The 16,670-nt window shown below is 43.9% G+C and overlaps 1 protein-coding gene across 6 annotated transcripts in view; it reads right to left on the bottom strand.

The window, feature by feature from the left end:
• Positions 1-16,458, bottom strand: part of TMTC1 (transmembrane O-mannosyltransferase targeting cadherins 1) — a 146,069-nt gene extending 129,611 nt beyond the window's left edge. For 4 of the 6 annotated variants that reach the window (XM_074902093.1, XM_074902096.1, XM_074902094.1 and 1 more), the window contains exons 1-4: positions 16,096-16,458; positions 3,644-3,821; positions 1,939-2,012; positions 578-754 (exon numbers count right to left, since the gene is read on the bottom strand). In XM_074902093.1, coding sequence (XP_074758194.1) covers positions 578-754; positions 1,939-2,012; positions 3,644-3,821; positions 16,096-16,418 — 752 coding nt within the window. In that variant the 5' untranslated portion in view covers positions 16,419-16,458. The remainder of the gene's footprint in view (positions 1-577; positions 755-1,938; positions 2,013-3,643; positions 3,822-16,095) is intronic. The other 2 variants (XM_074902097.1, XM_074902098.1) reach the window with 2 other exon arrangements.
• Between the last annotated feature and the right edge of the window lie 212 nt (positions 16,459-16,670).

Raw genomic sequence — 16,670 nt, 5'->3', positions numbered from 1 at the left:
ACCATAGTTATTTATGACACTAAGTGGGTGGGGAATACAAACTTTTCAAAGTATTTGATTTTTCTCCAGTGACTGCTGAGAGCTGCTTATTGCAGAGCTGGCTGGATATTTTCCCTCTTTTTCCGTTCTGTAAGGACAGAAAGGATTAAACCTGATTTTACTACTAAACATCATATGATATTTCTACAGCTATGACATCGTGACTGAATAATCAAGCGCACATTGAAAATGGAAGAATATAAGCCAGAGAAATTTTAAGATGTTGATGCTTCAGTCAGAACTTCCATAGGAAAAATAAATGTTAGCCTTGCCAGAATGAACGGAACATTTTAGAGATCAGTTCTTCACATCTGGCCTATCTACCCAGAAAAAGTCATCAGGCAGCCATAGAGTAACAAAACAAAACCAAAGAAAACCAAAGAGAATGAAACCTTGGCGCCCTCCAAATTTGTCAGATGTGTGACATCTAATTCAGCAGGGCAAGTCCATCTCCCACAGTGCTGCATATAATAATACATATTTTGCACACACAGGTGACAACACTTGAAAAGCACAGCAAGCATAGCAAGTTACTTACAGTTTGAGTCCATTGCAGGAGAGGGAAAAGAAGTCATAAACCAAGCACACACCAAACACAGTGACTCCAGTTTCTTTCACCAGCATTGCACACGTCCCAAAGAATAAACTAAGCAGCAAAAAGAATGGGGAGGCAGTGGGAGGGAAATGTTCCCCAACATAAAGCTGATCCACACTCCTGAAAAATATATTTGACAAATATTTTAACTTCTCTGTTATTTTCATGTTTACTACATTCATACAAATACTGAGACACTTTAATTTCTTAAGATACGGGTAACAAGTGACATGAACAATCTGTTCACTGATTAATGAGGAAAGGTTTAGACACAGGACAGGAAGGGAAAACACAAATATTGAGAGGCACACAAAGAATTTGCACAGAAGAGGGAAAAAAAAAAGACAAGCAGAAAGATAAAATGCACTTGAAATGGTCAGAGCAAGGCAGAGTAAGTACAAAGGCAGAAAGGGCAGAAAAATACCTGCTTTCTGTCATCTAGAACACACATCTGTAATTTTCCTTATGTGACAAAATGTGCTATACAAGTAAAAATTCCTCCATCCCACCCACACTCCCCTGAGTCAAAGATGTGTCCTAATCATTCATACACTGGGCAGCAAGCCTGTATGAGAGGGAAGAAGGTAAGAAAAAAAAACAAATCAAACAAGCTGATTCCTGGGGGGTCACCACCAGTTTTACACCTTTGAAACCTTCTGATGAAAACAGCTTCGCAGCAAACAGCTCAAGAGGGATATAAGCAGTTTTTCCACACAGCCATGATGACATGGTGCTATTGCTAAATGAAATAACAATGCAAAAGGGAGAGAAACCCCAGTGGAGTAAAGATATTTCTTTATCTGTACTTGTTCAGTCACAGTTTTAGGACACAGCCCAGCAAACGGTGCCAAGTTTTCATCTGAAAAGTATGACTAACAGTCTAGATGCAATCCATAACTCTCCCAGACCAAGTATTTCAACAGTCTCACAGTCACAGCATATATTTTAAAGGCAGGCATGTGTCCGTCCATTCTTCACTCCACATACAGACAATCTGCCTTCAGTTGAAAATATTACTTTAAGATTTTTAGCTCTACAAGCCCTCCTCTAGTGTTTGGTCAGCTGTAATGTCAATGGAATAGGGGACCTTAAATATTTACTTCTCTTTTTATGTTTATTTGTTCTGATAAACTTCACTTATTTGGCACTGTGGCTGAAAGTATGGGCCAGGGCACTTCCATGCATCAGTGCTGAGGGAAGTACCTCTGCCAACAGCCTTTGAAAATTGTCAGGTTTCCCCTTTGTCTCCTCCTCAGACTAGAGCATCTCATGATATTATCACAACCGATAGGTAGGATCCATACCTATTATAGGAGAGAAAAGCCAACAGAAAGAGTAGACAGGCTAGGACATCCGCTCTGCCTACTATGCCTGTTACCTAGAAGGAAGAGAGACACACAGGTATAAAAACATATCTATAAAAAGGCAGGTGTATTCAGTGACTCTTTCAAAAATCCATGCTAACTGCTACTATTTTTAGCTTTTTATCTTTCAGTGTTACCCTCTCTCAATATAGTGAGATGTTGGTTAGTGTAGGATACGCTCAGTTTTGTCTGCTGCCTTTCTCACTTGGCAAAACAAATGAGTAAGTCAACAGTTAAGTCGTATTTTACTTTCTTATTAAAATATTAATAATGTTGCATAGAGAAATACCAACTTTAGGGATCTGTTTCAATTGTGTATAATATGGCCCAAATAAGAAATGCATCCAACTCCCAGAAGTAAGATGCGTTAAGAAAAATACTAGTGAAAAAGCAACTCTTTGGAGAAGACTTATTATATAGGAATGAGTTAATAATTAATATCTGAATGAACTTTATCACCAAGAAGTGATAGAGTGGTATGTAATTTATTCTCTTTCTGAATCATCTGAGTTTATAAGAGTTTTTTCTACATATTAATTAACCAAATCTTTTTATAAGAAAAGCAATACTGAAGAAGAATGTATAAACACTCCTTTTACAAACTATTTCAATATTCCATTTCATAAAGATCTAAAAATTGCCCATAAAGCAAATAAAAGGCCCTTTGAAATTTTGCCGCTTTTGAGATTACATAATTAAGCTATATTCAGTGCTCTAGCATTTATTTTAACCTTTTTGAGTTCTGACCCAGACAAAAATAAATTCAAAGAGTGCCTCTTCTAAAACCTCCCTTATAATATAAAGCTGTATTATCAAAAGGAGCCTAGCTGATTAGTTCACGCGAGACAGCACAGGGAGTAACTGTAAAGCTCGTAGCTTTTTGTTATTAAGGTAATCTCTCCTCAAAAGTTCTCAGCTGTGGCAGCCGTTTCTCGTTCATTTACAAAGGCTCCTAAGGAGAGTGTGTGATATCAATGGTATCTCAGCTAACGAGTGCATTTCTTTTTTAAGTACCAATAGCTAGACATTGCATTTCCTTCTCAAAGACAGCAAGACTCATTTTATCTACAGAATTACCTCCCCACTATCTGCAATTTTAGCATGACTTTAAATGTTTCCGTATAATGAACAGAAAAATGTCCAATGTGGACTGTGGCTCTGTAAACTTACACGGTGATAAATTAATCTGTTGATGGTATTACCTCTATCTGAGCGATCTCCTCCAAAATACACACTAAAGCTCCCTTCACTTTTTCTCCCCTGAATTGAAGGCTATAGGAGATGACTGAAGGCATGCAACAATGTCCCAGCAGGAGAGCACAGCCTCACCAAAGTCTTTTGTTTCCGAAGACCTGACATTTTCATCAGTTGAATGACTGTCCATTTATTCCCAGCATTGCTGATTAGGACCGTCAATTAGAATTTAGTGCCAGAGCAGAAAGACAGCAAGTGTGAATACACTTTTTTCTTAATGACTCCTGCAAATTTTTTAAAATATCGTATATTCTCACCTTTACCTCTCCACAGCAAAAATCACAAGAACCATATTCTACATGACTCAGAGGCTTCTTTAAAAAAAAAAAAAAAAGTATGCATTTATTTTTAGCTTTTGTGTCACCAGGTTTTTTTTGTGTCACATACTTACAGCCTCGGTGTGAATGGGATGCACAGCAAAAAACAGCGCCGTGACAAAAGCAAGTCGACAGTCCTTGAACACAGCTTTGTCACAAGTGTACATCAGCACAAGAGTCACTAGACAGTGTAAAATTACATTCACTGCATGGAAATAGAAGGGGTTCATACCAGCCAGCAATATGTTTAACCTGTAGGGAAACAAAATGGAACCATTACTAGACTGGAGAGGTCTTGTAATAGCAGGACATCTTTCAAACACTCTAAATTATGCTTTTTGCCTGATTTGCAGTCTTCTAATGTAAATGCTATTCAACTAATTAGTTAAAATCACTCTGAACTTCTGGTTTATCTGATTAAAGAGAAACCACTTCCCCAATTTTTAAAATGTGTGGTTGCATTTGGCAACCTTTCTGACACTGAGATGGGAGAAGCTTGTGCCCTCTCAGTACAGTTTACTGCAGTGAGACAGTGTCTGTGCTTCCTTAGCAGCAAATAACACTGGCCAACGTCAGAAGTAAGGCACTTGTCCTGTTTCCCTGTTGGCACCTTCTGCAATTGTCTCAGCCACGTGGCAGCTTTACAATACGGGTAATTTTCTGCTACAGAATAGACGCTTTTGCTTGGGAACAGCCATGACAAGGACTCGGTTAAGGCACTGGAGCATCTGCTTGGCGTTACAGGTGCATTTATTTCCATTTAACTTTCAAAATACTCTCACATACTGAATGTTAAGCATTTACTTAAATGCTTTACTGACATCAGGACTACACTAAGAAGCTGGTCTAATAGCATCATTTTTACAAGGACATTAATGGTAAAGATAAGTTAGCTAACATCACCCTAAACCAATGAGACAATTAGCATTCATTATTTGTGTCTATCATAAAGAAAAATAAAATAAAACAAGCCGTTATGACATTTGTTTGACAGCGTGTATTAACATATTTTTCTGGTCACTTTTTTTTTTTACAGCCAGCTTGCTTAACAGCTGCTGACAGGCTTCGCCTTACATGCATTTGAAAATAATTCTCTTTGGAATTAACTGCATCTGTACATCTGGACAAACATACATACACATATATACATATAAATACACACATACACATGGTGTCTCTATCTAGAGAAGACTCCATATATGAACAAGGAATTTGAAAGCACTGTTACTAAAGGACATTTGAAAAAAAAAAAAAAACCAAACCAAACAAACAAACAAGACACCCAGTGAAAGGAAGACTCAATCTAAATATTTTGCATGTAGCTGTAAACATACTGAAGGGTCAATAATCCTTCCTGTTGTTACCAACAAACTCCAGGTCTCCCATGACATACGCGATGCAACAGCAAAGCCACTGAGTCATTTCTACTATTCAAACACCTTGATTTTTCTGTAAGAGAGAGGAGGTGCGGCGTGTCTGTGAGGGCCAGACAACATACGCTTTTTATAAATACTCTCTACATTCCTTACTCATAAGCAACAGAGTTCTATCTGTCCTGAACTGCATTTTCCAGGCCAATCTAACTATACCAGACCAGGAGTCTTCCTTGTGCATTCCTACTCTGCTCCCACAGAGTGTTTGTGGAGGCAATAGATGAAACCTAGATAGTTTGGGAAAAGTGAGATTTTAGCATGACTTGACCTTTTGCTTGAGGTATAGGTTGATACAGCTACACTTTGACAAGACATCAGTTTATGTGATTCAAGAATACATGAAGAGTTGGGGCTTTTTCTTTTTTTTTTTTTTTTTTTTCTTCCCCATTTCTCCTGCAAGCCACTTCAGGACAGCAGCATACACCACTTTCCCTTATTTCTACCAGCACAGAATGACAAACCACAGCAAATGGCAGTAACAGACATCCAGACAGAGCTTCAGCTGTAAATACACTGCAGCAGGGGGAATCCTGAGGCCTAAATCTTCTTTTCAGCATGCGGTAGGGAACAAGCAGCGGCACAGGGCCACCCTGCCCCAAAGGATCTGAAGTTCCTGCTCTGAGGCACCTGGATGTGCAATGTGTGAATGTGCACCTGAACGTGCAATGGCAGGGACCATCTGCAGGAACTGTTCCTTATACAAAAGAAACATTTCTGGCTGTATATCAGCTGGATGGAGCACAGTCATCACCATTGCTCTCCCTCAAATGCCAAAGTGTGCTCTGGCAACCTGATTTCTGGAGAAAGCAGATGTGGGCAAGTGAGGACAGTGAGGACAACAAATGCTCAAGCTATCAGGTGATATGAACCCATGCACCAAAACGTGAGAGATTCTTGTTTATTTGGCCAAGTTGTGAGGACCTATCACTAAAACCACAACATCTGACAACACTCTTGAAAAATCTCTCATTAGTTTCCATCGATCATATCTGATTACTTCCCATTCTGCTGGGAAGTGATCTTCTACTGGCAAGAGAGGCAGAACCTTGTAGGGGAGGGATCTTCCTGCCCCATTAGGTCACCTATCCCAAAGGCAGGGTGTGCTCTTCATGTTCCTTCTTGGGGCAAACATCAAATCAACAAGGCTTGTAAACTGTGAGTTACCTGATGTAAGTTACTGAAAACAGCTATGTAAAAGGATACGCCTCACAGCTTGGCTATTCTCCTGTTTATTCTTAACAAGGAAAAAAAAAAAAAGGCAGAATAAACCACAAACATAACAACCCCATGGTATTCAGATAAGCCTTTCATTAAACAGCAAAATCTGACTGCAAGCACGCCTCAGTGTATGTTTTAAATACCATCTTTGGTGGTCCATGAACATTAAACATGAATGTGTGCAGGTGCTATATTCACACCAGTGGTTTTTGCTGCTAAAGCTCTTTGTCATAAGAAATTAGGCCACACAGCAATGAAGGAAACATTCTTTTGTCCTGAAACAATCTCAGCAGAATGATTTTGAAACATTAGAAGTGGTTGAATTTATTGTATGTTAAACAGGTGACCAAATGTGGGGCTCCAAACAGCTCTAATCCAAGTCACAAGAACCTTGCAAAGCTCCCCAGCATGCTCACACACCCATGAGGAAAAAAGGCAGCCTACTATGGGAAGCCAAATTTGCTCCACTGCAGAGCAACTATGGAGCAACTTCTGGGCAAGGGAGCAGGAGGGGATGGGCAAATCAAAACTGATTTCTCCCTGTTTAAATTTTAATACCCTTACAGAGACTCAGTCTTGTCTTTGTTCACTGGCAGCAGCATTATCACGGAATCATGTAGTAATTATACACAGTATATGGCTCAGCAAACAAAGGAGGTAAAACAGAGATAGGAATCTTAAAATTAAGTAAGAAGTGGTGTTTCTCCAACGTAATGTTCATGAACAGATGCTCTGGCAGGCAACAACTGTACTCCATTGGGGAGCGGGGTGTTGTCCTTATATTTCCATATATAAACTGGCCAACAAATGGGAAAATATCTCATTTAAGTTGCAAGCCCCAAAGACACCAATACTAGTATAATTTCTAATTTGCAGCATTGTGTGGGCTAGGAGACCTTAGCTGCTTCTGCATGAAGATTGTAACATCTGTCTGAGCTAAATCACAACTTGTACGATACATGTTATGGCCTTGGTAGAGCACACAGCTCAGAGAGCAGATGCTTTGGGTTGGCCAGGCTTTTTGAACTGACCGCTCATCAGAGAGAGAAGTTTGCAAATAACGTTCTAAAGATTTGGGGCTGAATGAAGCAAGTGACCACACTCCTAGGAATGGGGACACTTAAAAGAGGAGACACCCCCATTCAGACAAGGAGGTCTTTCCTCAGGCAAGCTGCCTGTGAAACACTCAGAGAAGAGTTTTTCATCGCTTCAGTACCTCTGCTGGAAGAGTCCCTGGAAGCAAAGAGTTTGCTAAACCTCCTGAGAAGTGGTGAATGGCAGTTCAAATGCAAAGGCCCTCAAAAAGTCCAGGGGAAGAGGGGAAGAGCAGGTCTCTCAAGACTAGGTGACAGTGACCAGTATCTTCTATTAGAGCTGATCAGCATCACCCAAGCTACCACCAAAATGGTGGCTCATTACAGAAATCTCAGCATCAATAGCATGCCCTGTCTGGGCAAAGAAGGCTGCACTGAAGCATATATTCAAGCCAAAACTCTTGTTGCGGCACCAGACTGTGTGTCCAAGTGTTGCAGCATGTGTGGTTCAGCATGTCAGTCTGAAGGCAGAGCGCTGCCAAAACTACATGCCCAACCAGGAGGTATACCAAAATAAGAGGTATATGCCCTAACACAGAAATCCCCTTGATTTTGTTAAGGCTAATGGATGTTTTCCAGGAACAGCAGTGTAGTTTGCCTTGCCACCTAGTGCAGCTTTTCCATTCCTCCACCATCTACTCAAGGAAAAGGAATTACATAGCTCTGCTCTCAGAAAGGGACTTTCACAGGCACCAGCTGTTGAAGGTCCACCAGAGCTTGTAAAAGAACTCTCCGGAAGACAGCAAATCACTCTTGCTCTTAAAAGAGCAAGCAACATCTATCAACACCTCCAGTTAACCACTTGCCCTCCCTACCCCCAGCATAGATGCCTTGTTTGAAGAATGGCATTTGTAGAGCAGGGACTGCGCACCATGCTACCCTCAAGCCACGGACACTTACTCCTCCTCTAGATCAATCATCAGGCAGGGACAGGTCTCCTTGCGTAAGCAAGTCCCCTTACAGAGGGCCTGAAAATCGAGTGGGATTCGGTGACTTCATCCTCGCAGACCCAGAGCCAGAGGGGTCTACACCACTAGAGTACAGGCTCACAGACAAATCCCGTACGTATCCAGTTACGGTATATAATCACCAGCACCCCCAGGCTCTAATATAGTGCTTTTTATCCACATGTACACATGAAGACTCATTCAACCTTTTTTAAGGCCTCTTATGATTTAATAATATTGTAAACTATAATTGGAGAGTTTCTCTTTTTATAGACTTTGTTATTATCCCTGGGCAGCTCTTGTTTAGTTTAATCTGTTTTATTATTTTCAAAAGACTAACAAAAACCACAACATGTTATGAAATAGAAATGCACAGGATAATAATGGTAATTTGTTATAGCAAGTAACACTTAATGGAAAGTCTCAGAGCATCCCACACCTCATAAAACCCCCACAGTTTTTATAGAGGAAGGCTCACATGCAGATTTATATAAATTAATCTAACATACAAGGATGGATTAAGTTTCTTGTGATCTTCCCTTCCTTTTGAAATTATGTGATATATATGGCAAACTTTATGCAAACTAATGCCCAATTTCAGTGCACGGTGGAATCTCCTTATAAACTCCACAGATGCATCTATTGCGTGCCAGGAAAATGAGCATTTGCACTCCAAAAATGGTGCAGCTGCGTCAGTGGCAATAATGGTTAAAGCTCTATGTGGAAACAGCTCAAAGATTAATGAAAAACCTGCAGTAGTAAAAAGAAAATAAGCCCCCTTTGCAGCAGTGTTCATGCAATGGCCAGCACAAGCAGGGCAGAGTTTTCACCACAGTGCAACAGCACTTTGTGCTGATTTGTGCTGATAATCTTTCCATAGTACAGTACAATGCCTCAGAATTAAATGGACAATAAGGCTTAAATGGTTTGTTACTTGATTCGCTGTAATGGGGATGGGTGAGAAGACATAGGCCGTATCAATTCCCAAGCTATAGCAATTCCCTTAGACCGCAACACTCATCACTTAAAAGACCACTAGTTAAGTGTTGGCATTCAAAGCAGGTTATTGCTTTCCAGCACAGTTAGCAAAAGAAAACAGAAATCACAATTACACTGGAAAGCAGCAGCACCTTGGAAGTGGCAAATATGCCAGGACAGAAATTTCTTGTGAAATCCTAGAGGCAGAAATTTCTTCTGAAAACCTAGAAAGTGTGGTTTGATGATCATTCCCGTGTTAAGAATATTGAAAGCATCATTCATACGGCTTTAGCTTTATCTCCACAAACGGCCTTGGAAAAAAAAAAAAAAAAAAAAAAAAAAGCCAGAAAATGTCTATTTACAAACTGACAAATGATGTGTCATTTTAGCTAGATTTTGGATAAAAGAGTTTGTCTTCACAATTATTCTTGAGTAGCATAGCATCTCAGCAAAAGCATTTGCACTGAAAGAAATAAACTTCTCACAAAACTCTTCAGCAGCCATCAAGCAGTCCTCTTCCAAGCGCAGAGAGGTGAGATATGATCAAGAGGAAAGCTATGACAGTCACTCATCAAGAAGAGAAAACAATGCTAACAGAAATATAGCCTAAAGTTATTAGGCCTAATGAAGACAATATTTCAAACTGGGTACAAGAGTTTTCTACCAAATTTGACGTAAGTTCGGTAAACTTTCAGCTTGAGCTGCAAACCATGAAGGCAGTGCCATTTTAATTTATACAGAAGCAAAGGAAAAAAAAAACACAGGTATAGTGAGCAAAAAGAGAACAAGCCTTTTTTTTTTTTTTCCCCCTTTCTTTCTTTAAGTCTGAGACACAATAAACGAGAAAGCCCAGGAAAGCAGTCAGAAAAAGCGAGTAAATGCAGATAAATGCCTTCAGCTAACCAGCAGCAGCCAGAGCACTTCATTTTCATGGACACTAAAGAGTATTGACAGGGATGCTCCTGTGGGGAAGCAGGTTGGTCCAAAGCTGAGTCTTTTAGGTAAAAGATGACAAAAGAAAATTAAAGGTGACATTGGTGCAAGAGGAATAGGATGCCAGATGAGAGAAAATCCCCAGGAACTGGTAGGTGTTAAGTAGAGACAAAACACCACTGAAGCAAGCAGCAAACACAGGTGTGACTGAATTCACGTCAGCCAAATCTTTCAGTAGAATGTACCTAGACCTTTTAGTGAACTCTTCCCCTCATAATAAAAGGCTTTTAATTCAGCAGACAGACAAATTATATTAAGGACTGAGAAGATGTTACAACTAGGCAGAAGCCCTACATGTTTTGTGCACATCTTTCCTCTGGGCTTGGCTGCAAGCAGCACCGCAACACGGCCCCCTGCCAGGTCTGCGCCCTCCCTCCCCGGGCAGGGAGCTTCCCCCTACCCCCCCCCCCCCCCATGAGTCCTGTCCTCCTTCCAGGGAGTGCAAGCAACCCTGCCGATTCACCTAGAGAAACACAGCCAAAACCCACAACCAGAAACATTAGACACCTCCTATGAAAATTACACTGGGGGGGGCGGTAACAGGGATGGCCTTCTATGCACCTGGAACTGGGAAAAAAATGAAATGGCAGCAAGGCACTTTGCTCTGGGTCAGAAGAAAAGCTTATATGCCTAGAAACGTGTCCATATATTCCAACTATAACACAACCAGTCTAATAAAAGCAACTGCCTCTCTTCACAAACTCCACCTCGCCCCGTGTGGCTCCACTGGTACTACATCAATTTCATGGCAGGTATCACAGCATCAGTATGGAGAGTGATTGCTATAGCTAGGGTAGAAATACTAGACTAAGCTGTACAGGAGAAATACTGACACAATCTTAAACATTGTGATATTGCCCCAATATAGATGTACAGAATGAAGAAAATACTTGTGCACTGTGTATTTAACCTGACACATTATAGCTCCCCTATATTACCCTGTGATGTCAAACTGTAATATAGCATTAAATCAAGAACAAATAAAATCTAAGGTCTTTTTTTCTTCCCTGGGTTGTTTTGGTTTTCTTAAGCTCCCTGTCCTTGAAACTCATGCCACTGATGCAGCTGAAAAAACAGAAGGATCAGCTGTAAGCAACTAGACAGATCAGAAGGCTGGCAGTGAATTATTGAATTAATTCTCTCTTTGGCTACGTATTTACATCTAACCCAAGCTCACAGTCACTTAGGGCTTTGATCTGAAGCCACTGGTAGTCTTATGTTAGGCTCTTGGTGCCCACGCAGAATACTGAACCACCACTGACAGGTCCCATTTACTTCCTAGGCATGTATGTCCCCAGGCTATCACTGGCTGGCAGCCTCGGTGGGCGGCCCTGGAGGGTCACCCCTTCTGCAGGCAGCAGCTGAGCACAGCCAGGACTTTTTAATTTATTTTTTTCCCCATTTTTTCCAGACAGAATACTAATAGGATGGCTCTGTGCACAAATTGTGGGTCTATGTCTTTTCTGGTAGGAGAGCTGCGTTCCCCTTTACAGCTTGCGTCCCCCAGCTCCTCTCCTCCAAGGCCACCAGAGTCACCCAGCAGCAGCTGGAGTAGACATTCTTACACCCTTCCCACAGAGTCAAGCACATTCCCAGTGAACTGTCACTTCCACCTCCTTCAAGGAAGACCAGGTATCTCCTGTGCTTCTCTGCCCAGTGTCATCCTCCTAAGTCTCTGTCATGGATACTTGGCCCAGACCTGTCACTACTTTTTCCTTTTCACCCAGCCTTTTGTTCCTGGTGAGCTGTTACTTAAGGCACCTCCCTTGCCAGCATCTGCCTTAGCAGTGCCCTCCATCCCACTGCCAAAGAGGCTGAGCAGGCAGAGCCTTCACTTCTTGACCACATACAAAACCAGGAGGCTGATCTCTGATTAAGTCTTTAAATCTTGGCATCAGGGTTTTTCAGAATGCTTTGTTGTCACCATTCCCTTCCCACAGCATACATTCAGGCTAAGTCTGCTGCACTGCTGACTATATCAGACCTCCATCACCTGTTTGTTTCTGGGCTGAAAATCTATCTAAATGGGGATTTGGCAGACAAGAAGAGAAAGAAGGAGGGAGACAGCACTGAGGATTGCACCTTCTGCTTCAACAGTTGAGAAACATTTTTGCAAAACCACTGGAACCAAGGAATAACTTAAGTGCTACTGAGGGAATAAGTGATTCACTGAACTTCTGTTAGTGGAGACAAGGTGTAAGACAGAAAGCACCCAGTTTAAATATAAAATCCTGAGTGAATTACAGAACTGGCAGTTCTCCCCCCCCACCCCCCCCAATCATCCTTCATCTTAACATTTTATAGGGAAGACACCAAGCAATAGTGTATCCTGAGTCCAAAAAGCCGCCTTCTTTAACAAAGAAGTATGTTGGATCACTTCTTGAAGAAGAAAATAGCAGCAGGTAAACATCTTTGAGTGACAGCAACTGGAGAAGAGAGCATGAGGTAAGTTTTTCCTAAGGACTCAGCAAAACCATCGCCTACCATCTCAACTCCTGTGCAGGTGAGTTGTGCTAGACCTGTCACTTAACGGTTACTCACATGTAATAGGAATTTTTCTGAACCAACTAGTTTTAACACTCCTTTACTTTATTGAAAAGGGTGAGAGAAGTTCAAAGACACAAAGCAAAACATTATTTAATTCAACAGTCTATGTGCAGGCTTTTCTTCCCCTTCATATGTTAAGCCACACAAAACAATGCAGCAGTTCTGTGAATATTTTTAGTTTTGCCTAATAGTTCTAGTAACACAGGCCACTCTTATTTTCCTCTGGTCTTTCATACTGGCAGATCCAGCCTGAATAATGTCAAATACTTGAGAGCTCTTTTCACTGTTTGGCTCCAGAGCATTAGTCCAGTGGAATGAGAACTGTCACTTAAGTTTTCCAGATCATGAGGGACACCAAATTACAGCGATGTCTGCTCAAGATTCTTCTGACAGATGGGTGATAAATTTTTTTAATGGAGATTATTTCAGGAGTATGTAGCATATATGTAGGATATGTTCAGCCTAATGAAAAGTCCACAGGGCACCAGGAGTCCTTCCTCTTACTTTCACAGCCACAAAGGACAGAAAAGAGACTGAGACCAAGTTTCTGTGGATTGATGGATCTGTAAATACAAATTTCAGCCCACCCTTCACATCTGTTCTGTACATGTAGTTTGGAGATCTCCCAGATTTTTAATCTTAGTACAGCAAGACTCAAAACAAGCCTTTCCAGGAGAAAATTTCATGCAACAGAAACAGAGCCACTAGGCAGGTATAAAAAAGTCATGCTACTATTAAAATGCCTTGGATTTGACAAAATTAGCCCAACAAGAAAAGAAATAAAATAAAACAAGATGAAAACAAAAGGGCAGGGACCAGAATACTTTGGTGTCCCCTACCCTTCCTCAGCAAGATCCTGCAAAGCACTTCACACAGTTTTCTCAAGTATCCTAAGTGGATGAAGTAAATTCTAACAAAAGTACTAACAAACAACAAAAATTTCCATTCTGTTATAAGTCCATTTCTGTTGAGCATTTTACAAGCATCAGTGTAAATCCTTTTTCCTTCTGCAGGAGGACAGAGGGTAACCAGCAACCTCCTGCTGGGCAAGATAGGGGCGGATGGCTCAGGCAGGCAGAGCGCAGATCAACCACAGGCTCAGCATCGCTTGGCAAAAGCTCCCTGCAGCCTTTTTGGAAGTACAGGGTTTGGAGGATCCACTCCACCCAGATCCTATCATCTTCCTCTGCCACCCTACTGGTAGAAATAAAATGGTAAGAACATGGGAACTGGAGGGCTGGAAGGATATTTGGGATGCGGTGGAAATGATCTTCCTCAGCAGCCAGAGAAGATAAACGATTCCTTCCCTATTTCAAATGGAATGCCAAGCAGTGAACAAATGATACTGCCTTTGACCCTATGTCTTAGCTGTATGGTTATTGTAAGTGTTTGAGGACAAAATCTTGCTCACAAAATCAGTCCCACTAATTTCCAAAAAAAGGACTAGATGGAGGCAGCATTTTTAAATTTTTTTTAAACACACAGTAGCAGAGGCAAAACCAGTTCAGAGTCAAGACATATAAATGGGAACTAAAGCATTTAGTTTCCATTACATTATTAAAGTTTAAGATTCTTTGGCTAATTAGCATAATGTAACCTTAATCCTGCAACCTGATCTAGGCAGCGCAAATACTGCATGAAACATGGTCAGTGGTGATAAGTGCAGGTTCACTCACCTCTCAGGTTACCCCCATATGCATTGCTGGAGGAAGGGTTTAATCAGACGGCTCCCCAAACTCCCAACAGTTTGGCTGGACACCCAACGGAGAAGGCACTCTGTGTGCACAAAGTCAGCTCTGCCCATGGCTGCCTACATCCCCTCGCTCTCTGCAGAAACCTGCTGAGAGCCCCTTCGATGAGAAAGTACATAACCTGTCCGAACAATCCAGTTTGCACGGGTCTGTGCTGTTCAGCTTTGCTTTATGGGGGATATGGCACCCCGTGCCCACCCAGCCCTGCTCCCCCAGACGGCTGATACCGATGGCTCTCAGCTCCAAGCCCTCCCTTAGCACCAAAGGGCGGCAAGTGCTCTGTGGGAGTGCCGAAGGGATGCTGCATTCCCCAAAACTGCTCTTGCCTCACAAGAAACGGGCAATTTTCACAGAGTTCACAAAATGCTATTTATAATCTGGTCTTTTAATGAATAGTTAGTTACTCGATTAGCAGAGTCAACCAGGTTCCAGTAACACCCCCTCCTGTCGTATTTACCACTGTCTATATAGTTTGTTCCTTATGCCTGCCATAGGTTTGTAATGAGCATCTACCGATCACCTGCAAACAGGACCCTGGTGCTAAACATCACACAGCTACACTGGCTCTTCAGCACAGTTCCCTGCAAACACCCGTATCATTTTTAAATACTAGACCGTGGCAAACATTCACCATCATTTATGTTTCATGAGAATAAATTAAAAAGCGAACAAACTAATCGAAAGTATGACCAAATGTATGGATCGTAACTGAACTGATCTGCTACAAATTATTCTCTTCGGAGCGAGAGCGGCATCTGGGTTTTCCCTCTAGGATTAGCGATGGCAACTGTCAAGTTACTTTACCGCTACTCAACTTCTCTTTATTGCCGTAAAAGCGAAACTGCTCCCCTGCAGCTCTGCCCGGTACACGAGGCACATCTGAAGCAGACGAAGCTGGCGGGGAGCTCGGTGCCGGGGAGGAGATGCTGGCAGTGAGAAACAGTGCCGTCCCCTGAGGCAGAGCCCTCCGCTTAGCGCTAGGAAGAACGGCAAGGGCTGACCTCGGTCTGCTTCAAACCGGCACCGGGGAAGTTTCTGGCATCACCATTCAATTGCAGAGAAAAGTACTGGAGATAAAGCAGGAGGGACTGACGGGGAATTCAAGTTGAACACCGTTCTCGGTCAAAAGAGCTTTCCGAAACGCTCGGTTTCCCCTCGGCTCCCCCGGCAGCCTGGCCAAGAGGTGTCACCTATCCCCAAACCGCGAGGGGGGGGGGCACTTGCCGGGAGAGCGGCAGGCTGCCCCGGAGCAGCTCCTCACCGTTCCCCTTCTCCAGCCAACTTCCACCGGGCCGGGCGGCGGGACCCCCCCAGCGGCAGCTGCCGGCCGAAGCACCCCCCGGGGCGCCCCCCGTCCCATACCGCCCCGGGCAGAAATGCTGAATCACGAAGCCGAGGACGCGGGACCGGGAGGCGACAGTGCCGGGGGGGGGGGGCGAGGGTGTCTCCCCCTGACCCCCCAGCCGGGGCTGGCCGCCTCCCTCCGCCCGCTGCCCGGGCACGGCGGGGCCGGGCGGCGGAGGGGGAGCGGAGACGCCCGCTCCGCGGCGGCGCCGGGCACTTACTTGAAGGTGAGGACGCAGAGGGGCCGGTAGGACTTGTGGCTGGTGTTCTCGGCCATCCGCTTGCCCCAGAAGTCGTTGGCGAAGGCGGCGGCCACGGGGGCGGCCGCCCGCACGTCGGGGTTGTTCACGATGGCCCAGACGTCGTCGTGCACGAACTCGCCCCGCAGCGAGTTGCCGTAGCAGAGAGCGCACAGCCCCGCCAGCACCGCCGCTGCCGCCGCCGCCGCCCCGCCGCGCCGCCCGCCCGCCGACGGCGGCGACGGGTGGGGGGGCGGCGCGGCTCGGTCCCGGCTGCGGGAGCCCGGCGCCGAGCCCGTCACCATGGCGCGCAGGGGGGGCGCCGGGCTGGCCGCCGCTGCCCCGGCTCCGGCTCCGGCACCGCGGCGGCGCGGGGAGGCAGCGGCGCCCGCATGGTGCGGGGCGGGCAGCGGGACCGCCGCCGGCCACTCGCGCTCTGCCGAGGCGCAGCCTGCCCGGCTGCAAATAAACAGCGGCCGCCTCCCCGCGCCATCCCTCCTCCTCCTCTTCCTCCTCCTCCTCCTCCCTCCCTCCCCCCGCACCCGCACGCATGCTCC

Source organism: Athene noctua, chromosome 3 (genome assembly GCF_965140245.1).
Source record: "Athene noctua chromosome 3, bAthNoc1.hap1.1, whole genome shotgun sequence".
Classification (NCBI taxonomy): domain Eukaryota; kingdom Metazoa; phylum Chordata; class Aves; order Strigiformes; family Strigidae; genus Athene; species Athene noctua.
Note: the sequence above shows the minus strand (reverse complement) of the source record. Positions and strands in the feature narration are given on the sequence as shown.